Source organism: Ictidomys tridecemlineatus, chromosome 9 (genome assembly GCF_052094955.1).
Source record: "Ictidomys tridecemlineatus isolate mIctTri1 chromosome 9, mIctTri1.hap1, whole genome shotgun sequence".
Classification (NCBI taxonomy): Eukaryota; Metazoa; Chordata; class Mammalia; order Rodentia; family Sciuridae; genus Ictidomys; species Ictidomys tridecemlineatus.
Window position 1 is genome coordinate 95593932 of NC_135485.1, and position 18310 is coordinate 95612241.

Sequence of the window (18310 nt, forward strand, 5' to 3'; positions counted from 1 at the left end):
TCTCATGGATCTCATGGAGCTTACATTCAAATAAAGAATAAGTAGAGAAGAATTTTTTTTAATTGAGCATGATTGTACTTGTTCTCTTGTAACCTGCTTTTCTCACTTAACCAGGTATCATTACTACTTTTCATATGAATAAAAATAATCATGCAACATTATTTTCATAGCTGCATAGTATTTTACTGGATGGCTATATTAGAATTTATTTAATAAATAAATAGCTTTTCACAGGACTAGACCTTTTAAAGTTACAAATTACATTTCTATGGACATCTCATTGAGAGTCTTTTGAATTGTTCTTCTTACTGGCACAATAATTTCAACAATTTTCGTAAACATACTTAACTCTTTTCTTAAATTCCCTTTACTTTAGTGGTGGCATAAACTTAATCCTTAAATCTGTACTTTTGATGAAATAATCTATAGGTCATTTTTAAAATGTTATTGTAATTTTAATACCTTTATTTATTTTTTATGTGGTGCTGAGGATTGAACCCAGTGCCTCACACATGCTAGGCAAGCATTCTGCCACAGGCTTATGGGTCATTTTTTAAGTCATAGTAAAGGATAATGTGTTCATACACTTAGTTCCAGTAATACTTCTCTATCACAGAGACACATCAACACCTTGGAAAAAGTAACATAGAGGCTTTAGAAGTAGATCTTTCACCAGAAGATTCTTTACCCATTTCTTCTAGGAAATAACCCTGGTTTCTTTAGTTTACCTTCATCCTCTTGATTCATGAGGGCTTTTAAATCTCTGCAATGGGGAGAATGGTTTTTGCAACTATAAAGTATTTGCCTAAGCCTAGTCCTAATTCCTTATTTAGTGGTTAAATAAGGAATTTGGTGAAAACTTCAGGCATAGGCCAGAGGAGATTCACCATCTGACCGGCATGTACCAAGATGCATTTGAGGAAGTACAGCTGAAAATGAAGTGGATTGAGGGAATAGGTGCTTGCTGTTATAGATTTCCTGAGAAACTTTTGATCCTGAATGATTCAGAGAGCTTTGAGTGTGGCAGCTTTGTGGGGAGGAGAAAGTTATCCTAGAATATAGAATATAGAAAAAGTTATATATTTCCTAAAGTTCAATGGTAATTCTATTATTAGAATGTGGAAAAAATACTCAAACAATTTAGGAACATACTGAACCAAAACTATTCATTGAACACTGATCATGGGGGAAGCACTTTAAATGAGTATTACAACCTTAAGCTAGTTCACAAGACTTATTTTACTTTTCAATGAAGTTGAAAGTTAAGAGAAATAGTATTAATAACATATTGGGGGATATTATTTTCTTTGCTGTGCTGAGTATTGAACCCAGGTCCTTGCATATGCTGGGCAAGCATACTATCATTGAGCTATACCCCCAACCCAACATATTGTTATAATATTCTTTGATACATCTTTGATCATCTACTGTTTTTAGGGAATTGTGCAAGGCACTATGGGAGATTATAAAGATGAATCAGACAAAAATTTGTCATTAATGAGTTGATTGATGGCAGACACACTAAGATATCAGCCTCTAGCTATATATGCTATTGAGCCCTCAAAATAGGGCCAATCCAAACTGAGATGTGTTGTAAGTGAACAATGCACCAGACTTCAAAGACAATATTTAAAACATATAAAATCTTTCATTATAAAGTGTTTATAATGGTTGGGCCGAGTGGTACTCAGGAGGCTGAGGCAGAAGCATCACAAGTTCTAAACTAGAATCTGTCACTGGCAGAGTCCTAGCATGCATGAAGCCCAGTGTTCAATTCCCAGGACTGACAAAAAAAAAAAAAAAAAGTGTTTATAATGATTTCAAGTTAAAATGGTAATACTCTTGACCCTTTGACCCTGTGTATATGTGGGTTCCATTCCAAAGATTTAACCAACTCTGGATCAAAATATTTTTTAAATTGGATCTGTACTGAACATACACAGACCTTTTCTTATTTCACTCTAAATAATAAAATATAACAATGATTTACATAACAATTACATTACAAATTATCAGTAATCCAGAGATGATCTAAAGTATATTGGAAGATACATTCTACTGTCATGTGTATCTAAAAAAAACGAATAAAATAAAAAATTTTAAAAATAAAGTATATTGGACGGCTATACATAGGTTACACATAAGTACTGTACCATTTTATATAAGGAACTTGAGCATCTTCTTGGTTTCTCAGGGATCCTAGAACCAATTCCCCTGAACTGATTCCCCAATTCCCCTGAACTGATTCCCCATGACTATATTTTGAATATTTGCATTAAATAAGCTATATTATTAAAAGTAATTGAATCTGTTGCTTTCTAGCTTTTTAATTTAAAAATACATGTTACTTGCATTATATTTCTATTAGCAGTGCTGTCTATACAGTTATGGTTGCCACCTACTACTACTATAGGCCAGATTTTATCAATTATTTGTAATCTTCTACTGGGAAACTATTATATATGAGGAAACTGAAGATGTAAGGGTTATGTTAACTTACTATTCCACATATATTGATAGGTTTTTTCCCTATGCATTAAGAGCTGTTTATGCCAGTGGGGATATAACAGAACAAAGTGGCTTCCCTCATGGAATTTATGGAGAGAAAGCTAATTAACAAATAAGTACAATAACATGCCAGGCAGTGACAGTAAAAAACAGATGAAGCCCTTAAAGGAATGGTGACCAGAATTGGGATTGGGGTAAAGGGGTGAAGAGGCTATGTTTTAGATAACACTGTCCAAGAAGGAGGTGTCATCTGAGCAGAAACCTAGATGGAGCCAGGAAGTGAGCCCTGAAAACACCTACCTGGCCAGGAGTTTCTGGGCAGGAGCAACAGGTAAAGGACTAAGGGGTCTATGCATGCACACATATACATGCACATGTGCTCTGTACTGCAGGAAGAGTTGGACAGCCAGCACTGCTGAAGAACAGTGAGTAAGAGGAAGCCAGAAACCAGTTCACATGGAAACTTAGGAGCTACAACTAGGAAATCTTAAAGGCTACTCTATAAAGCATAGATTGCTGGGGTCATGCAGGAACCGGGCAAGAGTAGAAGTTGGAGGCTAGTTAGGAGTCTACTGCAGGACTGCAAGGGAGAGCTTACAGTTGGAGAACTGCCATTTCAACCAGGTCTGACTCAGCGACTATGAAATTTTGTTCTTGTAATGCAAAGTAAAACAATCTAAAAATTATCTAGAGAACTTGAAGAATAAAGACCAAATCTGTAGAATTCAAGCTTCAAAATACATTCAAGAGTCTGGAGATTTATCTCAACTGGCAGTCAAAAATTACTCTCTAACTTCACAGAATAGCAATTAATCTCTGTCCCTTGCTCTCTGCCAATTTAACCTAAGGGAAGTGGGCTTGAGATCTGTAATTGGCAGCGTGGGACTGTAGGACCTTTAAGTCCAATTCAGATAAGGCAAATGGGTTTTATTTTTGCCAAAGAAAAGTGTTTAGTTGAGCCAGACAAAAATTTCTTAGCCTAAACTATTTGCATTGGCTCTCTCAACCTTCTGAATCCACTCCCCTAATGGTTCACTTTAAGTTTAAGCATAACCTTGCAAGGCAGAGTTAAGGAAAAAACTAGAAACTGGCTGTGTTTTGGACAAGTGTATATATTGAAAGGGTAAAGTGGTCTCTTCCTCCGATGTTTCACCAGTCCCTTACAATATTAGTAACTATAAATTCACCCCAAAAGTCTGTTTTACAGATAGAAGTGCTTTATAAAAGAAAGCATCCTCAAAGTCAAATGTTATGTAGGGCAAATTCCTCTTCCTCGAGAGGCAAATAAAGATTTAAAGCAGTTACCCAATTTCAAATGAAAACAAATACAAATCAATCACTAGGACCCCCAAAAGTCATGTCATGAGAAAAAAAGAGGTTCAATCCTGACCCTCCAGGTTGGCTTATTTACTTTGATGGAACTCACTGGAAAATTGTTCAACTCCACGCTTGGTGTGCCTGTGTTTTCTGGGCATTGGATGTACAGCCTGTCAGTCAGGGACTTTCCTGGAGCACTAAAATGTACAGATTACACACATCAAAGGCAGGCTGCAACCACTGTAGCTGAAATTTACACAAATCTGTGCTGCAAGTAACTGGATAAACAATGAGACTAATGACCTGGTTCTGCATTAATCTCCATATGGCTCAGTCGGTAGTGCTGTTGCCTTAAGGCAAGAAGGTTGTGGCTTTGGCTTCTAGCCTCAAACCAGGGATTAGGTGCTTGTATAATACCGATACAGTCCAGGAAGCCATGAATACAATCAAGGCCATCCATGTTATGAGGTGTACTTTCCATGATTCAAGAAACACCTCCATTACCATACTCATGGAGTAAACAGTTACAAAGATACGTAAATCCCTTAGCCGCCGTGACTCCCTATTTATAGAGTTATTTTCTTCAAAAGAGGTCCCAGATTTTTCTTTGTATTTTCAGGGTCTCTTCATTGCCCCTCCCCAAAGCAAAAGAGAGCCCTCAGTGCCTTAGTCCTACTCCTTTTTTGGCCAAGAATAAGTTTCAAAAAGGCTGCATCATAAAGAAAAGTGAAAAGAAGAACTGAAACTGACCAGTGAACTTGATTAGCACCCACTTTTTTTTTTGGTAGTGAAGACTGAACACAGCGGTACTTCAGCACTGATGTACATCCCTAGTACTTTTTAACCTTTTAATTTTCAGAAGGGTCTTGCTAAGTTGTGCAGGCTGGCCTCAAGCTTGTAATCCTCCTGCTTCAGTCTCTGTGATTCCAGGAATATGCCACCACACCAGGTATATCAGCATCTACTTCTAATCTGGGAATTTGGGGAAAGTTTTGTAAAAATAGAAGGTACCTCCTAAGTGCCAATCAAAACTGCTGTGGTGTCCTTGCTACATGATTTGCAAAGGTTGGGTGCTGCTGCAAGTAGGGGACAGCAGGAGATGGGGCATCTAGGCAGCCTCAGGTCATGGCAAAAGGAGATAGGAACGATTGATACCAACACCCATCCCCCAAATTTATCAGTCTGTATACAGGTTATATTGAAAAGTTTGTACTGGAAGGCTGAGCTCAGGAAATGACTCCACTGTAGAGTTACCTTAGGTTAGAAAGGATCACTTGTGAAGTACACTCCACTAACTACCCTGAGTACTACACCAATGTGTCACTTTACACTTAGTCTCAGTCATAATCTTCACTGCACTGTACACTTGAAAGTCCCTGTGCCTGGCATATCTAATCATATTCTATTCTAAAATATATATTCTGGTTAGTGAAGCCAGATTTAAAATTAGGTAGTCAGTGTAGTTAGGTAAATCGGGTCTAATATCATATAGAGTGAAATCTAAAATGGAGGCCATGCTGATAATGATTCCGGAAACGGAAACATAGCAGGACAACTCATGGAATGTTAATGAAGTCCCGGAAAGGCCCTAGGCCAAAGCCCACCCCAAAGAAATGTTAATGAAACCCAGGAAACAGCCCCTAACAGATTTGGAGATAGCCCATCCCAAAGAAGTGATAATGAAGTCCTTCCTGCCCAGATTACTTGTTTGGCCCACCTGTGTCCCAACCCTTCCCCCTTACATTCCGTCACCAAAACTATAAAAAGGAGAGACAACCGCACTTCCACGGATTCCACCTCTTGGGTCCCCTTCTTCCTCCCGGAGAAGTCTTTTCTGCTGTCCTTTAATAAACTTCTAATTTCTATTCTGACCTTGCCTCAGCGTGCTTCTTTGGTGTTATTCTTCAACATTGGGGAAGCAAGGATTTGTCACCGGCCAACAGCGGTAACAGTAGTTTTGTCAGAGTCTCAAAAAAAAAAAAAAATACCCTTTCAATCACCTCAGCATCCCAGCCCCAACTTCTCATTGCTGTTCTTGCTAGTGTCTTATCCATCAATATATTATCTCTTTTCTAGGCCAACCCATTACTAAGGCTGTTTTCAGAGTTACTTTAAATTGTGTCAAATGCCTTACAGATATATATTCTTTTCTGTGTCATTTTTCTTATTCCATTTATGAACTAAGAATTCACATCATAAACAAGAATTAATACACATTCCCTTTATCTTTAGCATGTTTTGTTCCTCATTACACTCACTCCTGGGGCAACAAATGCTAAGGTGATTTTGGTGGCATTTGTAACACCAGTGCTGGAGATATGGAGCTGGTCACAGCAGTGGATGTGCAAGTTGACACCATGCCCATTTGCTCATGTGGTAAGGGTTCCCAGAACTTCAGAAGTTTTTGGTTTTACAATTAACAGGTCCCCTTGAAAGGATCATTTTTGCTTGGACTAATACCTTACATTTGTGCACAGGCTCACATGAATTATCTCACCAAACAGTACTTTATTGTTGCACCCATTTTATTGAGAGGAAAGTGAATCTGTGAGAAGTTAAATGGCTTACCTCGCGGTTCAACCTTGACATGAGGGGGAGTGGTAGAGCACTCCTCCAACCCAGGATTTCTGACTCTGCATCCCACTATTTCAAAGCTGTCTCTTTATATTGATTACTTTCTGAACAACAGAACAACGCTCAAGTATGTTCCAAGAGGGACCATGCAGCTTTTTCACCATAAAGACAGAAACGTTTTTAACTAGTTCCCTGTAGGAAACGATCTGGGCAGTCCATCAACAAATCAAATCAGAGCTCAACTGTGATAGTGAGTACTATCACTGATTTAAAAAGGCATTAACTTCGGTTTTCTAGATTCTAATTTCTGTAAAAGAAAACTATGCACGGTATCGTTTGGGGGGGAAAAAAAGTACTGTGCACAATGAACACATGCACACGTGTAGTATCACCGGTCTCTCCGCGAATGTGGCTGCAGAAGAAAAGTGCGAAGCATGCTGAAACAAGGCAATATTTATGGCTGAAGAAATTCGGCTTCACATAACGGTAATTATAAGAAATCTTCCCTAATAAAATTACTGCGAAGCAAAATCTGGAGAAACTAAGTGTTTCCCTATGTTCTCTTTATTTTATTCCATGTGCTCAAGAACGGTTGCGGGAAAGAGAAGAGACCAAAAGGGAGCAGAGAAAAAGAGCGCCATAGCGAGACGGCCTCTGCAGAGGGTTGGTTTTGCTTTAGAAACTGGAATGTGTCCAGGCTTGATTTTTATTTTCAATTCACATTTCAGATCCAGCTCCCCAAACTCTTTGATCTTTCTCCCTGTCTCCTTACCCGGAAGAGAACCCTTGGCCTTCTCAGCTGGGAGCTGGGAGCACACGTGGAAAGACTGGCTCGGATCCATATTCTTGCCAAATTTAGTCACACAAAGGGGCCTGCGAGGGAAAAAAGAAAGGATGAAAGCCGCAGCCGCCGCGACTTCAAAGGCCGCGCCGCCGCGCCGGGCCCTGCGCAGGCGCCGCCCTCCGCCGATATAAGACGCGGCTGGAACGCGCGGGCGGCCTTTCGGCGCGCGTCCCCGGCCCGGGGGCGGATGGAGGGGGATGGAGGACCCTCTGCGGAGAGGGGCCCTAGGGGCGGGCTTCCGCCCCAGTCCTACCGCTGGCTTCTCAAGGCCCGTGCCCAGGCCAAGTTAAGGCTCCAGAGAAAAGTTTTCAGAAAGGAGGGAAAAGAATGTCACCTCCGGCCTACTAAACGAGGCCCGCAAATTTATTCCAGCGCCCACCTCCGTTGCGGGCATCCCCTGTCCAGAAGTGACGCCGAGTCTGTGTGGGAGCTCGGGTTCCCGGGTTCCCGTAGCGGAGCCGTACCACGAGGGCGTGTGGCGAGGCTCTTTCTGGCTCGATCCCTTCTCCTGTGCCTGTCCCGGGTCCCCTCGTTACTGTCCTCAATCACCCCGGCTTGGCTCCTCTCGCTCTGGGCAGCGTCGGGACAGAAGCTCTGGCCTCCGGTTGGCATAGCCCCCAGAGCGCAGGGCGTACTGTGGCCCTCCCTCGCGGGTGGCGGGAGGACCCGAGCCGCTGGACGGCTGCTCCTCGGGCCTCTGCCCTGCGAGGCGGGGACCGGGGCTCCCCCGCACCACCTAGCTTGGGAGGAGCCAGCGGAGGGCGCGAGGGCTTAGACAGACCCCGCTGGGCTCAAGCCCCGCGAGGCTGCGCGGAGCTGCAGACGCCAACGGGCGCCGGCCCCGCGGAAGCCCGGCGTCCGCAGTTGGCCGGATTTGGGAACGACATTTTCACGGTCCCACGAGTTCTCCGTTACCCTGGAGGGTAGGGGGTTGAGTCTGTTTGTCTTAGGAGGAGGCAAGAAGAGGCGGAAGAGCCCCGTGGGACACAAACTACCATTTCCCTCGCCCCCTTCTCTCCTTTTCCACCACGTCCGTTAAACTGAAGATGCCCACAGCTTTAGTCTCCTGGTGAAACTTGGGGTGGCAAATCGAGGGAGTCATAGTTCCGCCCCTAAAGTCACATTATTCGTTTTTCTAGTCCTGATCCCTTGCTTCTCTCTCTCTCTGCGAGCATCCTCTTCCGTAGGCCCCCGCCACCTCCTTCCTTTGGGATCCCACAAAAGTTGCAGCTGGGAGAGAGTCCAGGCCACACAAAGGGAAAACCCGGGGCCTGGGCGGGGGGTTAGGACCGAGGGGGCGGAGAGAGCTGAGAGGGGCACAGTGCTTTTCTCTGGTCCCTGTAATTAAGGACTCACTGGATTGTCGGTAGCTGACTTACTGGGCAGCAAAGTCGCCTGGGGGGGAGGGGTCTTCTGGGGTGGGTGTGGGTCACTGCCCGGGATCCCCCGCCCCCTGAGCGGGGGAGGGGGTGGGGCTGGTCTTCGCTCACCCCGGGGGCGGCGAGACCAGGCTCCGCTGCCCCCTATCCTGGGTTCCGGCGCGGAATGGGCGCTTCGCCCCTAAGCGCAACACGGGAGAAGGCGCCCGGTGCAGAAGGAAGTGTTGATATAAAACAAATTCGCTCCCAAACTAAAAGCAACCCAAGCCACCAGGAGGGGAAAAACCAACAGCAATCCTGCCAGCCCTAGCAATTGTTTCACGGTCGGAATTAAATCACATCAAAACGCCCCCTGAAACCCACATCCTGAAGGAGCGAACCTACAACAGCCAACCTCCAGTCGTTCGCTCGAGTTCACACAACAACCTGCCTCTACATCCGAGGCAAGGGGGCGGCGGTGCTTCTCTCGCGCCGCACCCACCACATCCCGGACCTAGGATCCCACTCGCTGCACCCGAAGAGGCGGCTGTTTGTGTTAATAGTAACCCCCACTCCAATTAGAAGAGACTGCCTGGCTACCGGAATGCCTGTGCCAGGAGCTACACCGAACCTATGGGAAGGGAGGAACCTCTTCCTGGGATTACCGCGCCGCCCCCCACCCCCCAGCCCCCGCTTTTTTCCTCCGGAGAGACAGACTTCACGTGGGAATGTCAACCTCCTTTCCTGACAGCTTAAAAAAAAAAAAAAACAACTGGGCGCCTGATTTTTAATAAAGCCATTTTTAAGAACAGCCCATCAGAAAATCTGCTACAATGCTAGAGACAGTCAATACACGCACACCGTAATTTAACAGCCACGCAAATAGAGCCAGGCGCTAAGTGATTTCGTTAGAAACAATGTTTCCAAAGAAGAGGGTTACAGGAAAATCCCAAACGCAGCCACCTACCCTCAGCCCTTCTAGTAAACAATTCCCACTAGTTATTGTTCCAAAAATTCCCATCTTCTCTCGAGCTGCTAATCTCCAGGACACCTGGAGCTGAGCTCCAAATGATTCAGGGAGTCCGGATAATTAACATGAAGGAGAAAATGGGAATTCGAATTAGTTGCAACACTTAAACAGGGGGGATGTAGGAGTCGTCATTTAATCTCTCCTTGGCTTCCAGAAAATACCCTCTGGCCATTCTGCGTCCCGCCTCCCCCTCCGGAGTTTGATGAAAAGGAACGTCTACTCTGGCTGCTTTGATGAAACTGCATCTTCCAGTTCTTTTCCTATCAGTCAGATTGGCAGTTATAGGAGGAATTTTGACTTTGTTTTGCCATATTTATTTTACAAAAGGGACTATAAATGTCTGACACAGCTACACATTCACCTCTCTGGGACATTCATCCGCTCTGGTGCCTAACTTCAGTGGAAGTTACATAACTACCATCATCCAAAAACCCAAAATTGGATATCTTCCCAAACTTATTATTACCTTACAAACACCATGTAGCAGAATATTATTTTAGTTTTTCTTCTCTAAGGCATTGTCAGCTATTTAAAAGTAAAACTGTTTTACTTTTCTGACTGTGCCCAAAGGTACCAGGTAGAATCTACATGTGACCACTGGCCATCTTCTGTGGGACAACTGAACCCTTTAAATGGTAATTTTAAAAACTATTTTCCAGTTCATGCTTCCCTCAAAGTAGTGGTTATCAGCAAAGTTTTAAACGCTCATTTAAATCTCTGTTAAAAATCTTCACTTATACAATGTCCAGTAGCCTACAATTTCACTCTTAGGAAAAGAAAAAGTGATCTTTGTTTGATCGTTCATATATAGAAGAACTGAAGTCTGATTCTGTAGTGTTTTCCTTATTTTCAATTTCAGGGAGATGGAGATACATTTATTCCTGGCCCCTGTTTACTGTTCTGAGGTTTTAGAGATGGCAACTTCATTGGGTATAATAATTTTGCCTGGATTTTTAACTGGGGATTTGAGAGCCAAGGGACAAAATGTAATGTGTTTTCAAACTTCAGCTACACTTATACTGTAAATTTCACAAAGCATCTCCTTAAAAGTCCTGTCCTTGTACAAAATGCATCAAAGAGAGGGTGAAGACTTGGGGAATTTTTGAGGTTGGATTCGGATTTGCATCCTCAAGGGTCCCTTTCAGCGCACAGTCCAGGGTGCCAGGGACTGCCCTGTCCTCCCTCCCTCTTCTGGCTTCACTCTCCTAGGTTTTATTTCTTCTTCTTCTCCTTTACCTTCCTTTCTCCCTTCTTTCGCTGTCTTTTCATTCTCTAGGAGGTATCTACATACTGCTGCGTGTATATCCGAACACCCCCCAGAGATCTGAGTTAACTCTCCCTGCATCCCATAGTGAAGACGCAATGAAAGAGATACTGTTTAAAAGCGATAATTAAGATCCAGTCTCCAGTTCCTTCTTCGTCCCATTTTTCTCGGTAAGGGTGGAGATTTTATTTTCATTAGCGTGTGTTCCCTCATCCCTTGTCTCCAACGGGCGTGTGTGATAGTATGTTTAGTAAAGCCTGAGCTCTCTTTTCTTTATTTTTCTTGCTGCTGTTCTCGCTTATTAGGTGAGCAATGTTAGTTATATTTTCCCCTTTTCCTTCTCTCAGTCCCTAATTCCCGCCTCATCCCCTCTGTCAGAGCATCTATCAATGTGGTGTGGATCACAGCGGCGGCGGCTTTCTCTTTCATCTTTCTCCTCCTGCCAGAGCCACGGAGGGAGAGTGGGAGGCGGAAAAGAGGTGGAGGAGAGAGACTGGCAGAGGACGAGGAGTGGGCGCGTGTGGGCAAGATACTAAGATGATGAAGTTAAGCCATTCTAGCAGAGTTTTTTTTTTTTTTTGGTCAATTTCACGCGGGGGAAAAAGTGCCTCTCCGTGGGTTACAAACAGCGCCTGGTCCTTCCTTCCTTCAAGGAGTTGCCTGATCCTTCCCTCCAGTGGCGCGCGCGCGGACACACGCGCACACGCACACACACCCATACCCCAAAACTAGGACTCATCCTACAGGCTCTGGGAAAAGCAATAGGGGGGGAGCCCTCAATCACCACCTCCTTCTCGCCGACTGCCCCCCCACCTCCACACACTCCAGCGGGCAGCCAAGGAGAGCAGGAGGCGGGGGAGGGGAGGGGGAGGAGAAGCGACGCAAGTGGGTAGCTTTTCAGCGCCGCCGAGGCGCGAGAGGAGGAGAAGCGGTGGGGAGGTGCTGCGCTCACCTGCGGGGCAGGGCGCGGAGGAAGGACCCGGGCGGTGAGCTCTTGGGCCGAGGGGCCAGGACGCGCCCGGAGCCTCGCCAGCGATCACGCTCAGGGTTTACCCCTCCCGTCGGCCGGGCGAGACCGAGGGGCAAAGCAGCTCTTTGCTTTGACAGAGCGGAGGCGTGGAGAGCGGCGAGTGAGAGCCAGCAAGCCAGGCTGAGAAACTCGAGCTGGGAACAAAGAGGGATCGGGCTGTGCGTGTGTGTCGGCTCGAGCTCCGGGCAGAAGCATTTGGGCCCGAGGCTCCTGCTGTGACTCCCCAAGACCCCGCCGAGCCCTCTAAGGCCTTTTCCCTGCGCTCGCCGGCACAAACTTTATTCTTGGCAAACTTCTTGTCTTTCTCTTCCCCTCCTCCTCCTCCACCTCCGCCTCCTCCTCCTCCCCCTCTTCCAGCAGATTAAATGCTCCGCAAGAAGGAAAACCGAAGCAAAAGGGAAGCAAATAAGAAGCTCTAAAACGGACATTTCCAGTTCGGTGGCTCTTTATTTTACTTTATCTTTTTACCCTTCAGGAAGTGGACTTTTCATTATCTTCTGATTCTCTTTAAACCTCCGCTGGGGCAAACGGAGCCATTTGGCCCAGCTCGCTTCTCCTTCATCGGAAAACAAACTACTAAATCGGCATCCGAGGAATCTACGGTGGGGAGGTTTGCGCGGAGCCGCGCCGCCGGACTCTCCTCTGTTCTCTGGGGTGTGCTGACCCCTCCAGAACCGGTGTCTTCCGCGCACACAGGCCGGCGGGGGGCGTGGGGTGGCCCGCCGGGCCAGGGCAGGCTAGCCCAGCGCGCGCGGAGCCGCGCAGACGCCCCCAGAGGCGCCAGCTGCGGCTGCCCTCGCAGTCCCGTGCCCTTCGGCCTCAGAGGCCGGCGCCGGCGTCTATCTCCGCGAAGCGGGAAAGCGCGGGCGGCAGCCAGAGCTCGGGCGCCGCCGCAGCTGCTCCGGCTGCCGGCCGGCGGCCCCGCGCTCGCCTGCCTCGCTTCCGCCCGCAGTCCTCCCTCACGCATCCAGCTCTCCTTTCCCTCCCCCCACCCTTGCATTGACCCCCCTCTCTTTCCTGCTGTCGCCGCGGGTGCTCCCACAGCGGAGCGGAGATTACAGATTCGTCGGGATGCCCCAACTCTCTGGGGGAGGCGGCGGCGGCGGGGGGGACCCGGAACTCTGCGCCACGGACGAGATGATCCCTTTCAAGGACGAGGGCGATCCCCAGAAGGAGAAGATCTTCGCTGAGATCAGTCACCCCGAAGAGGAAGGCGACTTAGCCGACATCAAGTCCTCCTTGGTTAACGAGTCCGAAATCATCCCCGCCAGCAACGGACACGAGGTGAGCGGGCCGCTGCCCCAAGTTCCCGAGAGGCGTGGTGGGTCTCGGAGAAGCGCCGAGGGAGGGAGCCAAGGCGCCGGCAGTCCCGGGTGACTGCTCCCGAGTAGTTCCCTTGTTTGTAGGGGCGTTGGGGAAGGGCTGGATCCCTGGTTGATATTTTCGGTGGGTGTGCGGGATCGGAGGTGGAAGGGTGTGCAGGGAAACTTATTCCCAGTGATTGGTTTAGGGGTTCGGTGGCCAAGCGGTTGGTTTACAGGCAGGAAATGCTTCCTTTAACGCATAATTTTTGCCTCCGGACTTTTTGGTGGAGTGAGGAGTGCAATGAATTAAAGGAGGTCTGAACAGTACTACTGGGAAATCATCCGTAGGACGGAAAACAAAGTACACCCGCTATCTTTCTCGGTACTTGTCTGCAAAAGTGCGTTAAACCACCAAAGGCTTAGACGAGCCGAGCCAGAGGCGGGAGGAAGGAGAGGCGGGCGTGGGCCGGGGGCAGGCGGGGCGGCCCCAACCGCCGTGGAGCAGGGCCCGCGCGAAGCCGGCCCGTGGAGTGGGCGCGCGCCGGCTCTGCGGGGGTGGTGCGGGGCCAAGTCCCTGCAGCCGCTGGAGCCCCAGCGCAGGCTGCACAAAGCTGTGGGCGCGCGGAGCCCAGCCGCCCCAAGAGGACAGATACCGCTCGACCGCCTGCACCCCTTCACTTAAAAAACACAAAACTTTATTTGGGGTTAGTTGGGGCCTACATCAGGCCTTCAATCTATGCAGAAGAAAGGCCAGCCCTAGTAGGGAAGCGGCGGAAATCGGGCACCGGTTAGGGAGGGTGGAAAGCGCTTTATCAGATCTCCTGGCCAGCTGCAGGCGATAGCACTGGTAACCCGAGTAGGGTAAATAGAGACACGTGGGTGCCGGCGAGGGAAAGCCGCAGCGGGACTGCGCGGGAGGGCTATTTCGGGCTGCGCCCAGAGGCTCAGATGAGGTGGGGGGATGGACCCTGATATTCGACACTCCACTGGCCACCCTCATTCAACAACTGGGAAATCCTCCGGAGGAAATCCGGTCGAAAAGTCCTGACACCCAAATGATTTCACCAACGTTTTTCCCCTTCAGAGAAACTTGGAGGGTATACCCTTTTTCCTTAAATGGCATTACTTCTGCCCCCAAAAAGAAAGCGCGTGGTTTTGGGGGCGGGGACATTATGGGTTTTAAACAACACGTTTTAAGAACACCTCAGAGTTACCTTCTCTATCCCAATGGCAGGGGTGAGTATGCATTTTGGAAGGCTGGGGGCTGGGTTCTGAGGAGGAGAACGGAAGGGTGTTCTTTATCCTCTGGTCTGGGGAGAAGGACACTGTGTTGGAAACAGACAACCCCAGGTGTTAGGGCTCTGCCAATCTTGTCGCGGCGGTAAGTTGGTGAACCGACCCAAGAAAGATGGTGATGGGGTAATACCACTGATTTGCACGTGGTTGAGCCAAGGTGGATGGTGGTTACCAAAACTGATATTAACTGGGCTACTTTTTAGATGTCTATAACCCGACTCTCAATTTTTCCTCTCTTTAACCACAGATCAGTTCTACTTTTTTCTTGCAAGCCTGCAGTCAGCCAGCCATAGTAGGTCTTAAGCCATAGTGGAACTCCAGCTGGGACTGCTCTTAGGGCTATTTTCTTAAGACCCCATTGGAGCGGTTGACTTGTTCATATTAAAAATGCCATTTTCAGTTGCAAAATGATATTTCAGCCTGCTTTAATCAGCTCTAATTGAAATGAACAGTGGTTGAAGAGGCTATCAAAACTATCAACGCCATTAACTCCGACTCCTCTCCTATTAGGCATACAGGAACCTTGACAGATTTTAATAAACAGCAGTCAGAACAGCTTGTGGGTTGGTCTCAAATTTACTATATTTTTGTTCTTTTTACTTTTTGGTTCCGAGAAGATAATAATCTCTCAAAAATACATGTTGGAAAGAAAAAGACTCCCTAATACCCAACTCTAGCTTATCCTTAGATTAATTAGGTAGATTGAATTGCACCTAAACCTCTTTCTTTGAGTTTCCATTGGACACACTTACTGTCACAAACTCTAAGGTGATTTTCTTTCTTTTGGGGATGGGGATTGCTATTAGGTGGCCAGACAAGCACAGACCTCTCAGGAGTCCTACCACGACAAGGCCAGAGAACACCCTGATGATGGTAAGTCAGAATTCTACTTCCTCCAGCTTTATCATAGAACCTGTGGTTTGTGTATATAAGTTTGTTTTGCTGCTTTTGCATTTAGGAGACCAGGACCAGGTGTGATAAGATTATTAATGCCCACTATCATAACAAAATAGGAAAGAAAACCCAGAAAACTTACTGCTTATCTCTAATGTGTATTACATCATTTAAGAACTATCTTTGAGTTATGGGGACCTTCGGATTTCAACTAGCTTCCAGATTCTTGGAAAAGAAGGAGGGTTTATAATGGATTTTTTTTTTTTTAAACAAAAATAGTTCTGAATGGATTTTTGCTTGCAAAATTGCTGTTTCTAGTTTGTTACAGTGAGAAGGCAGGCAGTGAATGAACACACTGAACATGGCTCAGTAAAACAGAATCTAGCTTTTAAAATATAAAACTTACAGCTAGGGACTATGCAAATAGGATAGACTTTCTCTCCATTTCTGATTCTTGTTTAAAGATTCATATATGCATAACTTGAAATTTAAGGATAGCTCCTGTGACTTGGAAAGGAATAAGATAACAGGTAGGGTTTACTTGTTGCCCAGTCTTCATTTTAATTATTTAAGTCCTTTAATTACTTAACAAATGGCCTGATCAGAAGGGAATCTAAAATACATACTGTATTTTAACCTGGAGAAGAAGGGTTGAGAATTACATATTAGGGTTCTTCTCAGTGACAAATAGTTGTACATATTGAAAGGAAGAAATCTGTAAATTGAACACACAGATTTCTTTGGTAGAATGATGTAAGTGTAACACATAAAATTAAGCCTTCCAGAGTTATTCCTTTCATCCCTCAAATACTAGATACAACTCTCTTCCTCAGCAAAAATCTAGAAATTTTCTAGAAATCTAGAAGCATAGGTAGAATTTTCTTAAGAAAAAGGATAACTTCAAGTGTATCAATATATACATGTATATACACAGATGGTCTAATACATCACAGTTTCAGGTTTGTGTGTTTTCCTTCATGTTTCTGTATTTCTTAGGTTAGTTTGTTAGTATTAGAACAAATTAAGTTAGATGGATAACACTTATTATTATAAAAACATCAGTCAGTTGTGGAAGTAAATTGAAACACATGTTTTTTAAACATCTGGTTTGCTGCTAAGTCATTTAAGAGAATAAATACTGTCAATCTAAAATAGAGCATAATAATCCAGTTATAGTATTTTATAAACAAATCTTTTATGGAAAGTCTGATTTGCCTTAGAATTGTTAGATTTTCTGATGAAAAATATTGTGCTGTAAAAAGGGAGTCAATACATCATTGATTGTTCTTTGGATTCTCTCAGGAAAGCATCCAGATGGAGGCCTCTACAACAAGGGACCCTCCTACTCTAGTTATTCTGGCTACATAATGATGCCAAATATGAATAACGACCCATACATGTCAAATGGATCCCTTTCTCCACCCATCCCGAGAACAGTGAGTAACATGCTGATGTTGCAAATTATTTTCTGAAGTGCAAATTAATTGGTATTTTGGCAGAATGTTTATTTTTTCAAACACATTGCAAATGCTTTCGTTATATATGACCAGTCATTGCTCAATAAGAGCTGTTACAGGGACTGGCTGCCTTAAAATAGTGCCATGTTTGATGTCTTGCATTTGGAATTTTAGCTTTTGGTTTATTGGTTTGAGATTAATAACATATCGCATGTTACAAAATCAAATGAAGTTAAACCAACAAATCTACTATTTTATGATTATTGTGCTTTCTGTGCTGAGGACAGGAAAATTTGATTCAGTGTTTTGAGTTAGCCAAGGACCAAATAGCTGTCGATGCTCTTAAGATATCTAGAATCAGAATGGTTTAGGCTCATTTGGAGCTGGACATTCACATTGTTTCTTTGACTTTTAAAAGTGCCTTATTTTATTATATTAACTATTAGTTTTAATATATTTTGTGAATGGCTGATAATCTATTTTTACCTTTTGTCAATTGTTGAGGAAGTATCATTTAAAGATAACCTAATGAAAGTTATTCTTTTGTCTTGTGGTTAACTTTTGAAGTTCTAAAAATGCATTGGCATTATAACTGCATTATGCAAATGCATAACGTTATGAACAATTTCATGCTTGGTACTGAAGGATATTTTTTCTTGCAAAGTGGAAGTCTCATTTGTGTAATGAGAAAATATCTAGGTAATAACTTATATAGTATGTGAACATGATATGTGTTGTGGGGATGGAATATTAAGTGATCCATCAATATATAAACTTTCTTTCCAGTCCTACTATCCCTCCACTACCCAGCCTCCAATGAAAGACACTTATGTATGCGGCTTAGGGCTTAGGGTTTCAGTCTCACTGGCTCTCCTGATATCCAGATCTACATCGAAAATGGAGCCTGTGATCTTTGCCCATTGGTTCTACAAACTGAAAAAAATCAGCCACAAACATCTGCGAAAACTGATGGCATTGATGCCTCAGTAAACAGAATCAGAGAATGAGAAGGTTCACCAAAGTAACTGAGGGAAATGGCTGATAGTCAACTGTTAACACCATGCGTAGTGATTGTCTTCATTGTCTGTAGCCCTCAGTGTAAACTGAAAGGTATATGAAATATAATCACTTTGTATGGGCACTGCAAAAATATCACAAGGAATATTTTATCTCTTGGAATAAGATTTTTCTAATTTAAATACTGCAGCTAAAATGGAGATCTTGGGGATGTAATCTTGGCAATTTTGGGATGGTTGCCATAGGAAAAAGCTATTTTGTATTTTATTTTAAAAGGCTTTTGAAATATTTAATGTCTTCGTAGTACATATGAATTTTCTACCTAAAAATGAATGAATTAATAAAACAAATATAGTTTACCGCTTAGAGACTGCACCAAATAAATGCTTCTGAGTTTCAGAAAGTTGTAGAAGTTTA

At 44.8% G+C, this 18310-nt stretch overlaps 2 protein-coding genes across 12 annotated transcripts in view; one reads left to right on the top strand and one right to left on the bottom strand.

Annotated features, from left to right (window-relative positions):
• Positions 1 to 11987, bottom strand: part of LOC120892546 (uncharacterized) — a 58677-nt gene extending 46690 nt beyond the window's left edge. For 2 of the 4 annotated variants that reach the window (XM_078021828.1, XM_078021829.1), the window contains exons 1-2: positions 7623 to 8265; positions 7172 to 7272 (exon numbers count right to left, since the gene is read on the bottom strand). In XM_078021828.1, the coding sequence (XP_077877954.1) occupies positions 7172 to 7272; positions 7623 to 7855 (334 nt within the window). In that variant the 5' untranslated portion in view covers positions 7856 to 8265. Of the gene's footprint in view, positions 1 to 7171; positions 7273 to 7622; positions 8507 to 11847 lie in introns of those variants that run through there. The other 2 variants (XR_013426032.1, XR_005737258.2) reach the window with 2 other exon arrangements.
• A 1009-nt stretch (positions 11988 to 12996) lies between these two features.
• The window catches only part of Lef1 (lymphoid enhancer binding factor 1), a 112564-nt gene continuing 107250 nt past the window's right edge, over positions 12997 to 18310 (top strand). For 4 of the 8 annotated variants that reach the window (XM_005340784.3, XM_013365433.4, XM_021720546.3 and 1 more), the window contains exons 1-3: positions 12997 to 13209; positions 15332 to 15398; positions 16722 to 16855. In XM_005340784.3, coding sequence (XP_005340841.1) covers positions 12997 to 13209; positions 15332 to 15398; positions 16722 to 16855 — 414 coding nt within the window. Of the gene's footprint in view, positions 13210 to 14168; positions 14466 to 14591; positions 14611 to 15331; positions 15399 to 16721; positions 16856 to 18310 lie in introns of those variants that run through there. The other 4 variants (XM_040293003.2, XM_040293001.2, XM_040293002.2 and 1 more) reach the window with 4 other exon arrangements.